Source organism: Labrus mixtus, chromosome 3 (assembly GCF_963584025.1).
Source record: "Labrus mixtus chromosome 3, fLabMix1.1, whole genome shotgun sequence".
Taxonomy (NCBI): domain Eukaryota; kingdom Metazoa; phylum Chordata; class Actinopteri; order Labriformes; family Labridae; genus Labrus; species Labrus mixtus.
The window spans coordinates 9,713,230-9,732,652 of NC_083614.1; the positions used below are offsets into that span (position 1 = coordinate 9,713,230).

At 40.6% G+C, this 19,423-nt stretch overlaps 2 protein-coding genes across 3 annotated transcripts; both read right to left on the reverse strand.

The window, feature by feature from the left end:
• Positions 1-7,033: 7,033 nt before the first annotated feature.
• On the reverse strand, positions 7,034-11,901 carry med8 (mediator complex subunit 8). Of its 2 annotated transcripts, none has more exons than XM_061030928.1 (7): positions 11,819-11,901; positions 11,422-11,543; positions 10,064-10,208; positions 9,822-9,962; positions 9,599-9,686; positions 9,272-9,511; positions 7,034-7,497 (listed from the first exon to the last, which is right to left on the reverse strand). In XM_061030928.1, the coding sequence occupies exons 1-7, from the start codon at positions 11,822-11,824 to the stop codon at positions 7,427-7,429; spliced, it is 813 nt and encodes a 270-aa protein (XP_060886911.1). In that variant the 5' UTR covers positions 11,825-11,901; the 3' UTR covers positions 7,034-7,426. The 2 variants fall into 2 exon arrangements, with proteins under 2 accessions (XP_060886911.1, XP_060886902.1); XM_061030919.1 differs by having other exon boundaries at positions 9,251-9,511.
• A 1,357-nt stretch (positions 11,902-13,258) lies between these two features.
• Positions 13,259-19,283, reverse strand: aldh9a1a.1 (aldehyde dehydrogenase 9 family, member A1a, tandem duplicate 1). The gene is made up of 12 exons (XM_061030938.1): positions 19,259-19,283; positions 18,999-19,159; positions 17,129-17,274; positions 16,660-16,789; positions 16,398-16,532; positions 16,080-16,276; positions 15,436-15,576; positions 15,132-15,320; positions 14,859-14,946; positions 14,263-14,404; positions 13,954-14,066; positions 13,259-13,787 (listed from the first exon to the last, which is right to left on the reverse strand). Coding segments are annotated over exons 1-12 (1,539 nt in total). The 5' UTR covers positions 19,261-19,283; the 3' UTR covers positions 13,259-13,692.
• Between the last annotated feature and the right edge of the window lie 140 nt (positions 19,284-19,423).

Below are 19,423 nucleotides of genomic sequence, written 5' to 3' on the forward strand. Positions count from 1 at the left end.
TTAAGGAGAATATACCGATCATTATCCACAGAATGAGCCTTGTCCTGACAGTTTCTTAACATGCATTCACTCTTAAATTCAGCTCAGCGCTTTGCTCAGTTTCAAAAATGTACAGGAACCATTTGGCAGGTGTTAATGTTTTGATGCTATAAATTCAACATATTCCCAATATGTGTATTTGTGTATGTGTCTGCATGTAATCCTATATACATATAATCTTTTACCAATCAATCAGTCAATCATTATTTGTGCAGCACCAATTCATAACAAGTGTTACCTTGAGACGCTTTACAAAAGAGCATATGGGCTAATATGAAGGATTTCTCCTCTTTGTATTCCTCGCCTTCCTGTTGTCCGCACTTGTTTGTCGTTGAGGTGGAGGTCGGAGCAGGACGTGCATGAATGAGGACGGCGGTGGTTGTGGGGACGACACCGTCCGATGGTGGTTTAATGTAATCAGTATGTTTTGTGCATAGTAAAAAACAGGTTATGTGAACCTTCAGTCGCTCATATTGACAGCAGTAACCACCAGGTTGGGTGGCTCAGCATGTTGTACTTACTAATGACCATTTCAAGTACTAAACCAATAATGACAATCAGAATTGTGATTGTATTAATGATGGTTGTGATGATATTTTACATGGTAAATGGACTTGAGCTTGTATAGTGCTCTTCTTCTTCTGACTACTCAAAGAGTTTTTACACCGCAGGTCACACCGACACATTCACACACTGATGGTAGAGGCTGCTGTGTAAAGTCTCCATCAGACTGACAAATCCAATTCTTGGAGCAACTTGGGGTTTAGTGTCTTGCCCAAGGAGACATCGGACATGTAGCTGCAGGAGCTGAGCCACAGCCGCCCCATCATCACCTGATGGTGACGATAGTGATAATACTTCTTGTTGTTATTATGGTAAAAATGGAAAAACTCAATTTAATTTATACCAGCGATCTCTACCATCAGTAGGTCATCAGATGACCCAGAACTGGTCGTTACACTCTGCTGTCAGTGCACTGAATACATCAGATCATTAATGTTACCAGGTGCTGTCCTTATTGTGTAACTGTGTTTTATCATGTCTGTTATTGATGTAAAGTCATGTGTATGATGTAAGTTGTTATATTGAATGTTGTCTTGTTTATAAGTGTTGTGTTGATTGTAAGTGTAAGATGTCCTGACACAGTCACTGTATAGGTTGCTGTGGACCCCAGGATCCTAAAAGACTCAACGAAACTACATTACATGATTTGCAAGTCACAAGATGCCCTGACATCTTGGAATGAAGCATTGAGGGTTTTTTTTAGATGCCATGGTTACAATAAAAAATTGAAATGGGTGTGCACTGAATAGTCTGATTTTAAAAAGTCAGTGCTAACAGTGATAAGTGGTTTGTACACTTGAGCTCTCTCATCATTTGTGTTTCATATCAATCATCCTCAACCAGACCACAATGCATGTGGCACACACACTGGGACACCCACCGGGGCTCAGGGCTCACATTATATCAATGACAATAACAAGGCTCATAAAAAGGCCGGCCTCACACACAACGTATAATGTGCATCAGTTATGTCAATGCCTGGCAGCATGACACACACACACACACACACACACACACACACACACACACACAAAGGTTACACACATGTGCCTGAGGGAAGGGCTACTGAAGCAGACGATGCTCGGCATGAGGACTGAGGGCACGACTTCATGGAGAGGCTTTTGTCTCGAGGAAAACCCCCTCTGCATTAATAAGAAGAAACAAGTCTTCTTCTCATAAGAATCACAAAGTCACTCCAAAGAAAACAGTTCTGCAGGAATAGGGTCAAGTAATTAGCGGCTGTGGGTGTGTTCCAGTCAGCGTTGCAGATTTCAGATTTGGAAACGGTTCAGTTTGGCATTGAGTTGCCGCTGGAAAGCCTCAGTCTCGTATTGCCTATGCCACCCACAGATCTCTAATGAATTCCTCTGATCCCAACTTTCATAAAGAAGACATTTGGAAAAGATTTCACAGATCGGCGTGCGTCATCGTAGCCTTTCAAGTTATTTCAACCGTGGAACATTTGAATTAGAATCTGCAGAGTATTTGAGCTTTTTCGGGGTGTGGGAGTTTTAAGGCTGCAAACTGTTTCTTTATTTTTGCCTAAAGCTTCCATAATGAGCAAAGATATGGACCTTATCATGTTCTTCAATTATAGGGGGGGGAAAACATCCTTTAAAACGGTGCCAGGAGATGCTCTTATTAAAGAAACGAGAAAGTTATCTCTCCAAAACACGAATCCAAAATGAGACAAAGCAATATTTTTGCACTGATGATCAAGGACATTCAGATACACTGCTGTTGCAATAATTATCTCACTCACGTCCAACAACAACAACTGTCAATTCTCATGCAGCTGTGAGCTAATTTGTTTTGAGTTTGTGTCCGTGTTTTCATCCTCTTAAATGTTTTCCCTGCGTATCTGGACATGAAGTCAGTTGACACATTTGGTCACTTCAGCGTGTCGCTTTAGAGGGAAATCCTGTCTTTTCATAAGATAGCAATGCTGATTATGTTGTCAACATGGATTTGTGTCAGGTAGCAAAACACTGCCCAGTTCCCCCCTGCTCTGTGTTCCCTGGTATACAGTGGATATTGTAATTTAGGAGGCAGCTGTCATATTGCGTTTTCCCATTATCCGGTATGTACAGCGTGGCTGAGAGTCCGACTGAAAACATTGGTGTGACTATACTGCTTCCTCTTTTTCTCACTGAAGTACTCAACTTTGATTGAAAAGTTTAAATTCGTATTCCAATTACGGGATGTTTAAAAAAACACGTGTTTGGGATGCAGGGATTCTGCCTCCAAACTGTGAGTCACTGCTGACCCCTCTTGGTCTGTGTGACTTGAGGTGTCTTTTAAAGGCAGAGTGCACAAAGTATTTACACTATAAGGTTGTGAGGTTAAGAGTGAAGCCTTTCCTTATTTTAATCACATTGTCATCATTGTCACAGACTTGAGATTAAACATTTGAAAGCAATTTGATGGACTATACTGCACTTTGTACTGCACTTCACTAACAATCTTTGTTTTATTTTGAAATCATAATAATGTGAAACAAGGACACACATTAAAGGCAGGGTTGGTCATTTTCTCCAGATCCACTTTTTCAGATGTTGGTTGAAATTGTCTTTAGGTCCTGACAGAAATTAATAACTCATGTGCTCTGAAAAAGGAACAAAGAAAATCATCTGTAGCAGTTGTAAGCCTGTAAAAACTTTGACCAATGTCTGCCACGAGGTACCAATCTGATGAACCAATCACACGCCTCCCTGTCTCCCTGCTCATTCTCCACCCCTTGTCAGAACAAGCCCACACTCAAAGCACGTCACCGATGAAAGAGTTTATACTGTGAGTTTGTCGTTGGCCGTTGTGAGTAGTAAAATAGTTACGTTTTTTTTAACATGTATTTTGATAAAGTTTAGTCTTTTCTTAACGCTGAATGAGACATGAGACGATGTAGTTTCTACACAATGCAAGCGATGAGCTGAGGTCCGCTTCTGGAGCAACGGCACTCGTGCGTGTAAGTGAGGGGCGTGGCATTTGAGGGAGCAAAGAGGGGAGGGGTTGGGTTTAGACAGACGCAGACGCATAAAGAAAACACAGAAGTCGTAATCACAACCAGCAGAGATTGGAAACTAAAATTTTGCATCTATAATTATTCAGTTAAATTTGATATCCCCAAAACACATCACACTTCACCACTCTTCTTTCAGTAATGTTGCTATGGGGGGCCATTCCCAAACTAAAAGCTCAAGAGGTATACCTCTTAGTACATTTGATCATCTCTCCAGGGGCATGATGGCCATACGGCCGGCTGTGGCTGGAAGGTCGTGGGTTCAATCCCGATCCTACTCTGCTGTAAGCTAAACTTGTTAGCATTAAGCTAGGCTACTTTTAATTGTTGTTATTCTTGTCATCGCTCTGATATGAGATTAATTATAACCAATGAAATAATTCAATAAAATGAATAACTTTCTGTACCTTTAAACACAGTATCAAAAAAAGAATAACTTACACTGAAATGTCACAATATAGTAAATATGTATGAAAACACAAATATAGCGTCTAGCTGTAGTGTCTTAAGGCAGCATGAATGGGTTTTATTCTGGCCCGGTTCTACGACAGTGCAAAAGCATGCATTGAACCCTCATTTTTAATTTCTGCACCCTCAGTTGAATGGATGTTGAATGGAAAACATAATCAAGGCTTTCAAATGACAACAGTGACACACATTGAGTTGATACGTCCATGATCTGATGTCATGAGAGGTGCACATGACCTGTCTGTTCACCGGGGGCCACATGCAAGACCCATAACACCTACGCTATTTTTCATTGCTGTTGCCGGTCACTGAAGCTGCACCCCCTTTAATCTCAGATGCATCATGTTAGTTCGACTTAAGATGTTGCAAGTCCAAAAAAAGAGAGAAAATTAATATTCTAATTGAATAATAATGCGGACGACACATAACTGTCATGATGCGTGAATATGTCTCTGACAGCAGTGTGTGGGGCAGTGACAGTCTGACATGTTACTCTTCAGTATATGTGCCTCTCCAGGGAGAGCAATTTAAATCACTGCCTGGATCTACAGCTCTTCAGGACTGGATGATCAGATCATCAGTATTTTTCTTTCGTGCACATGAGTAGACACGGGGAACGTCACAGCATATGAAGCAGCACATTCAACAACCCTTCACCTCCTTCAACAGTCCGTCTGACTGTCAGTAAAAAGGGCACTCTTATGTTTTAAAATTATTATATTTTTTAAATCACGTGTCTAATCTTACTGGATGAAACAGAATATAAACATAGCCAGCACAAAATTCCTATAACCTTACTGTCAGGTCACAGAAAACATTATTTTGTGTGTGACTTCAATCTTCTCTTGGAAATAACAGTTTGACAAAAACTTTTTTTCTGTGGGGTCTTCTGTGTGTACAAATGAGCTTCTAGATAATTACCAAATACTAGCGCAAAGTGTCTGAAAATTTTACTTTTAAACTTTACAGCCATGATAACATTCAATAATCCATTCACAACAATATTGTGTCATCAGCATCATTAAATATCATCAATACTTTGCAGATCAGTGTAATCTGAAACATGCAGATTAAATAAGTGTCAGGGGACTCATCTGATAAAAGAGGTGAAATTAAATTAAAACAGGGTGACATCCTCAGAGGGTGAATGAACTTTCTCTATCAAAGGCTGTCAACTCTGGAACACATTACCACCTGAGTTTAAAGTAATCTTAGACTTCAAGTCTTTACAAAAAAAAGGAGAAACACTGGCTGAAAGCAAACCTGAGCTGTTCCCATTTTTATATTGTATCTTAAATCTTTCATTTAAATTGCTTGATAGAATTTGGTATGGTTGTATATAAACTCTGAGTGCATCTCCTCAGTTTCCGGCTCTGTTTTGAAATGTTAAATTGCATTGTCCCTATAAAATTAAATAAAATCAATGCAAAATTCTCTGCAATGGGACAATCAAATAAATCAGTGGTTCTCAACTGGTGGGTCGGGACCCAAAAGTGGGTCGTGGAGTCGTTTTCAGATGGTCGTGAAAGTGTGACTGGAAAGAAAAAAGCGTCAAAAAGCCTCAAATTCACTTAAAACATTTGAATTTAGATTCATCTCTTTGTTCCCTACCGTCTGAGGTCCAAACTGCACCATGTTTCATAAATCAAATCTCATTGGTTTAAAAATGTCCGAAATTTTGGCCATGATTTCTTATTAAGGAGTTGGTGGTGGGTCCTGAGCTAGACCAGCTGAGAACCACTGAACTAAATAACATACCACTGTCTGATTTTTAGAATATTTACAATAAATAATATGTGCTTCACTTTTCTGACCATCACCTGAAAACCTTTCTGTAGATTTTACGAATATATTGATTTGAAATAGGTTTTCATGCCTTTAGGGAAGCATAAATTTTCATTTGTCATAATTCATCAGGAAAATGAAGTTGTACAGACTTGGCTGAAAATGGCAATAGTACAAAGTGGGGATCATATTTGATTGGTTGATTGTATGCTTCCATTAAAAAAGCAAAGCAAATTGATGCATTGCATTGCATTGATTTTTTTTTTTTTTTTAATTCCTTGTAAGTTAATTTATGTTGTATTGAAAGTAGCAGGAAAACAGAAATCACTTCAATGGACAGCAAAAGACGCAAACACTCCATAATCCTTTAACTTTGGGACATAGTTTTGCAGGAAACTTAATTCAGCCTTTCTGTTTCCTGAGGTTTGCAGGATGTTGCCTGTTATGTCTTTGTTTATAATTTAGACCTCATCTGTGGACGCAAGTGTGACCTTGTGCAGCTTTGAGCTGTCTCAGCAGAGCGTCTGACCACGGTGGCTGACACAGCGAGACGTCTGCCTGTTTGGGGACAGAGGGTGTATGTAGGTCAGCCATGGGCCTGCACGCTGTGACAGCAGCACGGTCACTGTGCTGTGCAGCGGGACAGGGATTGGAGTGGACAGAGAGAGCCGGCGTGGAGAGAGGCCCCCCTCACACGTCAGCACCGATACTTCCTCATTTGGCCCCTTAAACACTTTGACATTATCAGGCCACACAGAGCGACGTCCACCCTCATTATTCTCACCTTTGGTACTGCAGCAAAATGGGCAAAGAGAGGCAGGAGCGGGAGAAACCGGCAGAAATAAAAAAAAAAACATCAGATCATGCAGCATGTCTGACATGTTGAGATGGTCATTTGATGAGTGCTCTCACGTCCGTGTTAGGAGACAAACACTGCAACAAGAATAAAGTCCTGATCATAGAGTCGTTTAAACACCAACTGATCGACACTTATCGCAAACCACTTTACAACACTTTTATTTTAAGGATTAAAAACTAGTTTGAAAATGTGCAGAATTATAAATTCTCAAATGCAAAGGCTAAATCGAAATAGTCATCGAATTATTTTTTAAAACATTATAAAAAAACGCAATTTAAATGAAACAGATTATTCTCCAAATCGTCCTTTGAACATCGTTTATTGAAAAGGAGTCAATAACACAAGTCTTAATACAGAGGATGTGTGATGACATACTGCCCTCTGGTGGCTCAAACAAGCTGCTCAGACCACAGACGGTATAAAAACATGCATACAGTTATTGTTTATTTACAGTGAGCAGCACAGGCCTTGTATCAAAATAAGAAAGCTCTTCTGATGGTTGCAACATCTGATGGATTATCATAATAATCTAAAGTAGAAAGTGAAACAGAGAATCAATAACTACACAACATCTGCTCCATTTAAAGACATGAATGAGTTTTTATAAAGGACACAAAGATGACACGTGTGTACCGGAAATGCCGTCAATGAGCTTCTTCATTCTAACAAATGTTGGCTGAATAAATAAAAGAAGCTCATCGGTTGTAAGGGTGCATAGAACCAGACGCAGATTTGATGTTGGTCTTGATGCTGCTTGGCATTTTTCCTGAGAAAGAAAGAAAGAGACCAAATCAAATCTCAAACAACATATGAACAGAGGTAACCAGAAATAATCTGACATGATAAATAGAAAAGGTGAACAGATTAAACAGTATGTACTGAAACCAGGATGTCTGAGTCAAAGTGAGGATCAGGTTAGACAAACCTAGTTAAGTTTCAATAATCGTCCTGATGAACGATTCAGTTAAACACATGAACTGTTTAGAGAGTCCCTCATTCTGTCATCAAACCTCCAACACAAGTCTATCTTCACTGTCCGGCTGAAGTTAGTCTGATGTTAGTCTGAAGTTTATGTCAGTCTGAAGTCTATCTTCACTGTCAGGCTGAAGGCGGTCTTATGTTGCTCTGAGTTCTATTTCCTATATTCTGGGGCTGCAGTGGCTCAGTCCATAGGGACATGGGTTGGGAATTAGAGGGTCACCGGTTCAAGTCCTGGTACGGACCAAAATATGGAAGTTGGTCTGGTACCTGGAGAGGTGCCAGGGCACCTTCTGAGTACTGCCGAGGTGCCACTGAGCAAGGCACCAAACCCCTCTTGTGTGCTCCCTGTGTAGCAGCCCCACTCTGACATCTCTCCACTAATGCATGTCCACAGGTCATGTTTGTACGTGTGTGTAAGTCTCTGAATAACAGTGTAAACCAGAATTTCACTCAGGGATTAATAAAATATACAAAATTGAAATTCACTGTCGGTGTGAAGTCGGTCCGATGTTGGTCTGAAATCTATCTTCACTCAGACTACAGAGCAGTTCAAAGGTTATCTCGTTAGTGTAGCACAGGAAGGTGTTTTTCATATACTTACAGTTCAAGGTTCTCTTGAAATACTCAGAAGTTTCAAGCATTGCAAGTTAATATTACTGTCAGATGAACTTTTCCCTAACCCCCCAGATAACGGTTCAAACTATTATAAGGTCAAACAGGCAGTTTGTTTATTTCAGTGTTTCTCCATCATGTTGTGTGAAAGGTTTTTAAAATATAACGTCACAATAATTTTTATGTGTATTTTATTTTACTTGAGAATATCCTTAAATAGGTAAATGTAGAAATCAATAATTACCAGAATACTCTCACAATCAAACACATGCACATTAAAAAGTGAGACTAAAAGGAGCCTAACACCGTGTCCTAGCACCTTGTCCTAACACCTTGTCCTAACACCGTGCCCTAACACCGTTTCCTAACACCGTGTCCTAGCACCTTGTCCTAACACCTTGTCCTAACACCGTGCCCTAACATCGTGTAACGTCACACCGCGCAGTCATGGACGCTTGCTGTTCACACTGCATCCATTAAAGATTTAATTCTTTGCTCTGTGAATTTCAGTTTCCCCTTGCAAACATTTTGACATCTAGGTCTTTTGTATTGAAGGTGGACAAACAGAAGAGTGGTCTTCTGTATCGACGAGCCTCAACACTCAGAGGTTCGTCAATAAACAGCTCGAGGTGAGCCGAACAAAGTTTTTCCCCGGTGTCATATTCATAGATATTGTTAATGTACCGTCATCTCCACTTTGTAAAACAAGCTGACAGGCTGTGTTGAGTGAGAAAAGTGAGTGTGTTGCTTCGCGCCGCGTTGCTTGCGAGCAGTTAGGACACTCCGCCTTGCGTTGCATGCTGTTAGGACAGGCTGTCACGTAGACAGAGATCTATTTTTTTTACAACCCTCCCATTGTTTGAACTCATTTACACCAAAGGTATTTTAATTGTCAAACAAACACTCACAGTGTGTGAAATACTAACCCAGCTCTCCAGGTCTCCTACCTGGCTGCCCTTGCTGCTGTGGCCCCACTTGTCCTCCCATACCTGCCTGCTGGCCTGAACCGCCACCTATAGTGACCTGCTGTAAAGTCGGACCCCCGCTCATCATAGGCCCCTGCCCTGGATGTCCAGGGGCCACTTGACCAGGGGGCCGACACTTGGAGAGTCCCTTTCCAAATGCAACAGCTCCAACCAAAGCGTTAGTGTCAGCGGGGTTGAAAGACGGTTTGTTCTGTCGTATTGCTAGAAAGAAGAAAGTAGAATTCAACATAAGTAAATGTATGACTCGATCTTTGAGAAAGATCACCTGGACAGTGACGAGTAACGTACCAGAACTTTCTGCATCTCTGTCATCACGAGGATTGTTGAGCTTCTCGAGCACATTGGAACACAATTTATTTAACGTCTGGATCTGTTTCTGTTGAAAAAAATACAACCGGTGGTGAAACGATGCCGGATACTCAACAGCTGAAAGCAATGTGAGGCAAGTGATTTGATAATTGTGCGCAGTGGATCATTGTTTGCATACAAGTGAGACAGCATCGTCACTGACCTGTGCCGCGTCTGGGCCGATACGTGCTGCCTCTGCACTCAGCTGCTTCTCCTGCTCCTCCACCTCTGGATCAGGTTTGGTCCTCAAGTAGTCCGGTACGATCTCGTGACTAAACACGGGGACACGCAGCTCTGTGAGTTTCTGTGAGGGAACAAGACGAGAGGATGTGAACAACACCAGGACGCAGAGAAATGTTTTTAAGAAAAAAAACTCGTTCAGCAGTCGGTATCTTTGACACTCACTGCTAAATCCTCATCTCGGTCTGGAGACAGCAGCAGAGGTATTATGACCTGGTTACGAAAAGATGGCGTCTTCTCATTCTTGAGCAGTTTATTGATGGTGTTCAGCTGACCAGACAGAAGAGCAAAGTTGTCCAAAACAGAGGGCCTGAATGACGCAGAGACACATCACAGCATGTGAGGAAAATATACTTCAGAGAAATTCTATGTAATAAAAAACATTTGAGCATCAGGTTTCAAAATGGTCATATTTGTGGTGGAATTTCTGTAGTTATTTAGATTATAATGTACAGATGTCACGAGGTTTATTCACTGTTCTCTAATGTCAGTCAGACCTGACAGAGTTCAGCTGTTATTAGAACACCAAGTACAGCTTAGAGAGTGTCAACTGTTCTTCCTGATATCTGCTATCAGGATGTTTGGTAGACTTATTGTCTGCTCCAGTGTAATTGACATCACAGATTAGTTTAGGTGGGTCAATGTGACATGACCCTGATAATGATAATGTCTTTAGGATATATGTGATGCGTTTCGAGAAGTTCTGCAGATGTGATTGAGCAAGACACGAGTACAGAAGTGTGATGTTGAATCATGTCTCCTCGAGTATTCATCTGATGTATAAACTTTCATCAACGTAAGCCATCTGAGTCAACTGAGTCTTATTGTGTGGAGTCAAGTCTTAGTAATTTCTTCAACAATATTCAGTCAGATATGACGTTTTAAGATATAAGATTTACTTTTATTGATATTCTGTTTTTACACTCTGTAAGTCATGCAACACACACATAGGCTGAAATATACACACACATGCACAAACAGGATCCTGTGGACACGCACTAATGGAGAGATGTCAGAGTGATGGAGCGGCCCACAGCAGGCGCTCCTGAGCTGGCGGTGGGGAGGGGGTTTGGTGCCTTGCTCAAGGGCACCTCAGCAGTGCTCAGGAGGTGATCTGGCACCTCTCCAGCTACCAGACCAACTTCCATGTTTGGTCCGCACCGGGACCCAACCCAAGTCCCTACAGACTGAGATACTGCCGCCCTATATCCTCCCTTACAAAGTGTAAAGTTGTAAGAACACATTGGTACACGTGGGTCTAGTGATCAAGGTTTCTGCACACTTTTTACACATGTCTTTTGAGACTTTTTAAGACCCAAACACATTTTGCTTCATACTTTATGGATTTCTTACAGGACTGAACAGCTTTGATCCTAATGTAAACATGAGCTGCAAACAGTGTTTGACTCTGAAGTGTCTGTACAGTTCATTTAAGTGTGGATGAAAAATATACGGCAGTGGATAAAGATGTGCAATTTAAAAACATGTTCCTTTATCCCCCTCAGTAAACATGATTTACCTACCATGTTAAACGCTCGTATTCATTTTCCAGTTTGTAAATAAAACTGTGCAGAGCGTTTTTGACGTGAGCGACCCGAGAGATGAGAGACTCCACTGACGCCTCCAGCTGCTTCTCCTCTCGTTGCTGTGGAGACAAAGAAATAAAATAAGCAACAACAGAGTCTGCAGGAATCACAGACTCGTCAAATTCACATCAGGTAAACTTTACTTAAAGGCTAACTAAAGCTAGTTTTAATGCTAACCCTGCCTTTCTTTAAACCAGCTAACTTTGCTGCGGCTAGCCCTTAAAATAAATACACCAGAAGTTATTGAAGTAAGTAAGGATAATAATGACAACTAAAATGAAAAACTAGGAGCGTCATACTTTAACTTACAATTACACAAAAAGACAACAATTACCTGCATTGTTTACACAGCAAGCTAAAGCTAACGATGAACTCCTCACAGTCGGTCGATAGAAACACTACCGGGTCACGTTTTCAAAATAAAAGCATTTATAACACTTTCTTCATTCTGTCAAAATCACAGTTTATGGTCTAAATAAATACGATTAGAAACACATCCAAAAACAAATGGAGTGCAGAAGGTTGGTAAATATGCGCTGTCTTACAAAGCCAGGTGAAATTTGTTTCTAATTTCATTTCTGTAATCGATACTCTATTTGTGCACACAGTTAAAGATTCTTTCAGGTGTACATTTATAATTTCATAATATTTCCCATCTTTGCTGTGCAAGAGTTTGGTTTGAAAATAATTAAAGACCTGTCTGGTGTTGGTGCCTGTCTCAAATGAAGGCAGGGTTGTTCCATAGACTGAAGTAAATAAAAGCCGGGGCAATTAATATAAGGTTTATGGTATTTGTTAGTAATCTTATACCGAATTGTATTGCACATTATTTATTATATATTGATATAAAATAAATATTTACAGTCTATGATATGATACTGTGGAACATAGGGTGCTGCTTTTTTAATATATCCAAGCTTATAAGAAGAGTGCAATGACTGGTTGATAATGTAGAACTAGTAGCACAATGCCCTATAACACTGATTTTTAGACCAACACAGGTGCGTTTTTTCACAACAAGAAGAAAGATCTTTGACAATCATATGCCATCCTAAATGTTGAGCCTAAACACTAAACATTTAAGAGAAGTAGTTTGGCTTATAGAAAGCTAAAGGTATAAAAAGGTAATAAATAAAAAGTCAGATACTGTCAGGCTTTAGATAAAGAAGCCTTTTAATTAAACTGAACCTGAAAAAAAATCTACCATGTAACGAAATGTTGTTCAATATTGAGTTGACGGTACAAGGTGCAATAAAATTGGTAAACATTAGCTGTGTTATCTTTCTTTCTTCTTGGTAAACGCAATATGTTTGTATGTGAATGATTTATTATTAAACAAACATACAGAATCCAAATTAATCGAGATCAGCACCAGTTCACCTGAGGGCAGCTGATAGTTTGAGCTTCATCATAATGGTGTGAAAGCATGACCTTTATATTCAGGCCTTCCATCCAACAGGTATACAATGTTCACCTGCTGAGTGAGAAAGCACCACTTGTTTACATAACATCTTGTTTTATTGCATTAGATTCAGACATTTGTGATGTGTTAATGTGCTCGTATCCTGATATTAGAATTACAGTGAACTGTTGAGGCTTTATTTGAACAAATAATCAGACAGCTGAGTGTCACTATAGCAAGATGGACATGATGTGTTATTGTTTTATGTATCAGCCTGTTAATTGTATTGACACAGACGAATATGGACATAATAAAAACTGGCCTCTTCACTCAGTTGGTTTTATCAATAAATGAGAAGAAACCACAAACAGAAACTTTGTATCTGAAATATTTTATTTTGAAAAAAGGCATTTCTAAAGAGCCAAAGTGTGCAACAGATAAGCAAACAGTATAAAAAAGTGACACCAGAAGTGTTAGGAAGTGTTTCTGTTCAAATGCTTCTACAGCATTTCTATTTAAGGCTCTTGGTTAAACTTCACAGAACATCAGCATGAGCTCTTTTTCTAATTCACAGTTAGAAACACATCAGGGTCTGTACTGATCTATTCGCGCAATACTAAAAGTAGTTCCACTAAGGAGCAGATGAAGCAAAGAACTATAAACGAGTTAGAAGCAGGTTTGCATCTCTATCTTCACAGATGAGGAACAAGAGAGTGCTAGATGTACTCGTGTCTGCGTAGCACATGACTCAATGCTGAAGCTCTGTTCACAGTTTGACACAGCAGTGTAAACTTGGCGAGCGGCTTTTAGAAAAGGCTTTCAACGTCACCCATCTCCACGACGACAGTCTTCAGCTGGGAGTAGTACTCGATCGTAACCTGGCCGTTCTCTCTGCCGAAGCCTGGAGAAGCACGAAGGAGATTATATAAAATCACACTGTCTGTTTTCAACCAACCTGGATTATTTGATAATAATCACCTCTGGGTCACTCACTGCAATAACATGAATCAATACCTACATAAATCCTTTACAATTATGATGACTTCTTTTACTCTAAAATATCCTACCCGAGTTCTTGTATCCTCCGAATGGCACCTCTACAGGGCTGATGTTGTAGTTGTTAATGAAGCACGTTCCTGCCTCCAGATTCTCAGCCACACGATGGGCTCGAGAAATGTCCCTACGGACGGAGGAAAGGAAAAGATTTCAGATTATAAGCACCAGGTAGTGCAAGTATTTTTGCTTTGTTGAACCTCTGAACTGCAAACACCTCACTATCTACAAAGTCAAGCCCTCTGCAGCGTTTGTGAATTAGCGTTTTTGACATACTGCCGAGCTGTGACAAACTAAAGTGTGCTCTTGAGTCCTGTTCTGACCTGGTGAAGACTCCGGAGGCCAATCCGAAGGTGGTGTTGTTGGCCCTCTTGATCGCTTCTTCCTCCGTGTCGAACGGCAGCACGGACATGACCGGGCCAAAGATCTCCTCCTTCACACAGGTCATGTCATCTCTGCAGTTATCTGTGCAGGGAGAAGGACTGGACGTTCATACAGTGCGTACCTGGATCCAGTAGATGCTCTCTGGTTTATTTAATGCTTATCGCCAGTAGCAACAGTGGACACAAATAAATGGTAAATAGACTTTTATAGTCTTCTGAATACTGAAAACGCTTTTACACCACATGTCACACCAACACATTCACACACTGACAGCAGAGGTTTCTATGTAAGTATACATCAAAAGTATCTAATCCCATTCATACACATTCATACGCCGCCGCCGAGACAGTGGGAGCAATTCAGGGTTAAGCGTCTTGCCCAAGGACACATTGGACATGTTGTTACAGGAGCTGGGGATCGAACCCCCCACCTTCTGGTTCAGAAACGACCGACTCTACCAACTGAGCCACAGCCGCCCAAATAAGTGTTGAAAGAAGTTAAAATGAAATGTTGCAGACTATATGAAGAGACTTACCAAGTACACAGGGTGACATGAAGTAGCCCCCTTTCAATTTGGGGTCACTGGGGACATAAGGCTCTCCTCCACAAAGAACTCTAGCTCCCTGAAAACAGACATATCAGACAAATACTCTGAGACCTGAGGTATGTTTGATCACACTTTAAATAACAAGATTCATGGCTGGCTCAAGGTACTGTAAGTATTATCACAGGGTATTAGTTCTCAGTTAAACTCTTCACCACACATTGTGTTTCCTTTAATCTAATAATATAATGATGAAACACAAACCTCTTTCTTGGCCTGACTAACATATCCCAGCACTTTCTCAAGCTGTGGCTTGCTGATCAGTGCTCCCATTCGGGTGTCTTCCAGCAGGGGGTCACCCAAAGGGATGGCCTTGGTCCTCTTCACCACTTCCTCCAGGAACTGGGGCATGATCTCTCTTTGCACGTACACTCTGGTCCCATTGCAGCAAACCTTTACGACACAGGAATCAATGTAGATCAGTCAAAGCTGAGACAGAATGAATGAGACCTGGTTGAGTTTTTTTTTTATCGTATGATAAAATGTATGAAAGACACAACAGTCACACCTGTCCCTGTGTCAGGAAGTTTGCCATGAGTGCTCCTTTCACTGCGTTCTCCAGCTCGCAGTCCTTGAAGATGAGGAGGGGAGATTTCCCCCCGAGCTCCAGAGTCACCTGCTTCACCCCCTTTGCAGACATTTCCATGACCTGAGATCAAGAAGAAGCATAGACTGTAAATATTAATTAACAAAGCCTGAGTGACGTCACCCATTTGTTACTGCAGGGGGCTTCTGAGCCCCATTGTTGGCGATCATCATGCTGGAAATAATATCTCAACCAAACTAACGGTTAAAAACAACCTTTTGCACATTTAAGAAAAAGAATAGACAAAGCACAAACTCTTAAGGTTAATACATTATCATCTTATACATCACTATTTATAATACTTTAAAGGGAACTCCTGCACTGTCTTAAAACATTTAAACAAAATCAATCGCTTTAATTCTCCATCACTTCTGATGAATCAATTAAGTCTCAACTCAAAACTGCATCATCACATAATGACAGTTTACTCTTGAAATGTAAAGCCTCTTCACATTGTATCAAAACATGAAAGAACACCACCTCTGTCATTTAAAGAGAAGAATCTTTTTTTTTTGTTAAGATTAGGTTTAAAATCACAGCTTTGTATTCATTGGTGGTGTCTGCACCTTTTTTCCTGTGGGCACACTGCCAGTGAAGGAGACTTTGGCCACCATTGGGTGATGGCAGAGCAAGCTGCCCGTATCTGCTCCACCTTGCACCACACAGAAAAGCCCGTCTGGAACCCCCGCCTCTTTGTAGATCTCAGCCAGGATGACAGCAGTGACCGGAGTCATTGGAGACGGCTTGAACACCATGGCGTTACCTAAACACAACAAGATGATATAAAGGGGCACAGAAGAAGACACATAACTGCTGCACAAAAATGGTACAAATATTTCCTTGAACTCTTAAAAGGACTTGGTAATATACACTGAAAAACTCACCACAGGCCAGAGCAGGAGCAGACTTCCATGCAGCGATCTGGAAAGGGTAGTTCCATGCACCGATCCCAGCGCACACACCCAGGGCCTCCCTCCTTGTGTAGGCGAATGCTCCCCCAGGAAGCTGGACGTGCTGGCCTTCAAGGAGTGAAACATTAAGAACATGTTAAGACAACATGTTCTTAATGCTTCAGGTTAAGACAAAACCTGAAGCTGAAAAATTACTTCTTTTTTTTTTACAAGAAGGAAAGTTTTGAGCATCCACCTGCGAGTGTACCAGCCAGACCAGCGTAGTACTCAATAGTCTGCCAAGCGATATCAATATCCACCAGTGCCTCAGTGATGGACTTGCCATTGTTGATCACTTCCAGCTTTGCGATTTTCTCCCTTCTTTCCTATTTTGTTGTGGAAGAACAGAAATAAAGTTAATAAATGTGCAACTTGGATTGAATTATTTCAATTGGTACTTGTGGTAACTTCATGTAAATAGCTTTAATATTATGCAAATACAGCAACTAAATGAGGTTCTGTTCCTTTAACGAGGCAACAAAGATTGATCTTGTGCAAATGTAGGCCAGCAGTTCAGGGTGCGGGCAAGTTTGTGCTGTTAATAAACAACCAGTGTCTGCAGGCTTGCAACAGTCAGCATTAATTAGTGTTGCACAACACTGACATCCCGCTGACTAGATTTCAGTTATGCGGACGCTGATGACCCAACAGCTTGACCGTCTCACCCTGATAATGCGGGCGGCCTCGAGCATCACCCGAGCCCTCTCCATGCCTGCCATCTTTCTCCACGTTAGGTAGGCAGCATGGGCGCTCTTTATGGCCTCATCCACCTCCTCAGACCCACAGGGGAACATCTGACACAGGACACGGCCTGCAGGAACGACATCAACAGGTTACACACAAGCTTTAGTCCAAGACAAAAGAATATGAGTTTGACTTTGTAATTTCAGGTTTCAACATTAAACATTAGAGAAGAATTGAATGGTTATGACGTGGGCCCAATGTAAGGAGGATGTAGTCCAGTCCCAGCAGCCGCGGGTTCATGTCCCGTCTTTGTCCCTTGCGGCACCTCATGCCCCCCTCTCTTCTCCTGACATTTCATGTCTCTTCAACTCTCCTAGCCCAAATCGCCTCAAAATACAGTATAACAAAAGTTTAAAAAGTCTTTGTAAGTGAATGTGTGAGGTTGTGTCAGTGTTGCCTTTGCCTTCAGGAGAATATTCCGTTTTTACCTCTTGTTAATATGTCTGTATATTTTCCAAACGATGACCATTTTATACTTTTATGATTTGGTGAAAATGTTCATAAAACTTTCATATCATTTATGCATTTTGGTTGATTGCCCTTTTCAAAACCCACAGGCAATCTAAATGGCTTTACTGTACATATGCAGCAAAATGATAATTAAATTCCTTGAGATAATAAAAAAAAACAATAACACAACGAGCACTAGAAAACAGAAAGATAATTAAAGTAGAATGGATTATGGTGAAAACTCAAATTAAAAAAAGGTGGCAAATCGGAGGGAAAAGTTGTTTTTTTTAATTATGTCATCTAGTTTTATCACATGAATGTGATAAAATGTTTAAACTTTAGCCTGAGCGGCATATATCAAACTGTATTTTGCACCTGTATATTTGCACACTTGACTGCTTTTTTATCATAATTCTTTATTTATCTATCATACTATACACTGGCAGAGCTAGTATTTTGTACTGTTATCTATGAGTAACAGCTACTTATGCACATGGACCATCCAGACCACTTTTTTTATCCTGGCTATGTATTGTGGGCTCATGTTTTTTGTATGGGTGGGATATGTATGTATATATGTGTTGTGTTGTGTGTTTGTGTGTATGTATATATGTGTTGTGTTGTGTGTTTGTATGTGTTGTGTTGTGTGTATGTATGTATGTATATATGTGTTGTGTGTTTGTATATATGTGTTGTGTGTATGTATATATGTATTGTGTTGTGTGTTTGTATGTATGTATATGTGTTGTGTGTTTGTATATATGTGTTGTGTGTTTGTATATATGTGTTGTGTGTTTGTATATATGTGTTGTGTGTATATATATATGTGTTGTGTGTATGTATATATGTGTTGTGTTGTGTGTTTGTATGTATGTGTTGTGTGTATGTATATATGTGTTGTGTGTTTGTATATATGTGTTGTGTTGTGTGTTTGTATGTATGTATATATGTGTTTGTATGTATGTATATATGTGTTGTGTGTTTGTATATATGTGTTGTGTGTTTGTATGTATGTATATATATGTGTTGTGTGTATGTATATATGTGTTGTGTTGTGTGTTTGTATGTATGCTGGCTGCTGGAACACCTAAATTTCCCTGCTGGGATGAATAAAGTATATCTTATCTTATTATGAAATCAGATAATCCACCCCCATTAAAGAAGAGGGAGTAGTTCACTTGTGTTAGTCTGGGTTAAGTTACATAACTGTCCTCAGGGTGAACCTGCATAGATGTGTCACTAAACCACTAACAGTCTGCTCTCAGCTTTAACTCCATTGTTCATTATGTAGTATGACTCCTTGAATAAATAAGGAGCCAGGCTTTATTGGGCTGTATTTACCAGTTGAAGGTTCAAACACGGGCTCTGCGTTTTTCTCCTCCCGGGGTTTCACTCTCTTCCCACCCCAGAAATTCAGAGGGTCTGTGACCACCACGGTCCCTGTGGCGGCTCCGGGCATGGTGTCGAGGATTGACTGGGACATTTTCACAAGGAGAGTGGACCTGCAAAAAAAAAACACACACAAGGAATGACAGCTGCAGCCTGTGCTGACTTTTCACTGTGTAGAATAATAATGAGGAATATACGAGAAGTGACGCTACATGAGTGAACTGCTCGTAATGCTAAAGTGAAGCCAGCACAAAGCACTCAGCTATAACAGCACAAGGGAAAGTAGAAAATGATGACACATGCAGGTTAGCTTTAAAACAGTCGCACAACAAAAGGACATGTTGAGCCCTTACCGTGAAATCTTTTGCAGAAAGAAA

Coding starts and splice junctions, on each gene's coding strand:
- med8 (XM_061030919.1), bottom strand. Junction 9,512..9,598: donor CAGAGATGCAGAAAGTTCTG/GTACGTTACTCG, acceptor TCTTCTTTCTAG/CAATACGACAGAACAAACCG. Junction 7,498..9,250: donor TAGGAGACCTGGAGAGCTGG/GTTAGTATTTCA, acceptor TTTCTTTCTCAG/GAAAAATGCCAAGCAGCATC.
- aldh9a1a.1 (XM_061030938.1), bottom strand. Junction 16,277..16,397: donor TGCTCCTGCTCTGGCCTGTG/GTGAGTTTTTCA, acceptor TGTTGTGTTTAG/GTAACGCCATGGTGTTCAAG. Junction 13,788..13,953: donor CGGAGGATACAAGAACTCGG/GTAGGATATTTT, acceptor GTGCTTCTCCAG/GCTTCGGCAGAGAGAACGGC.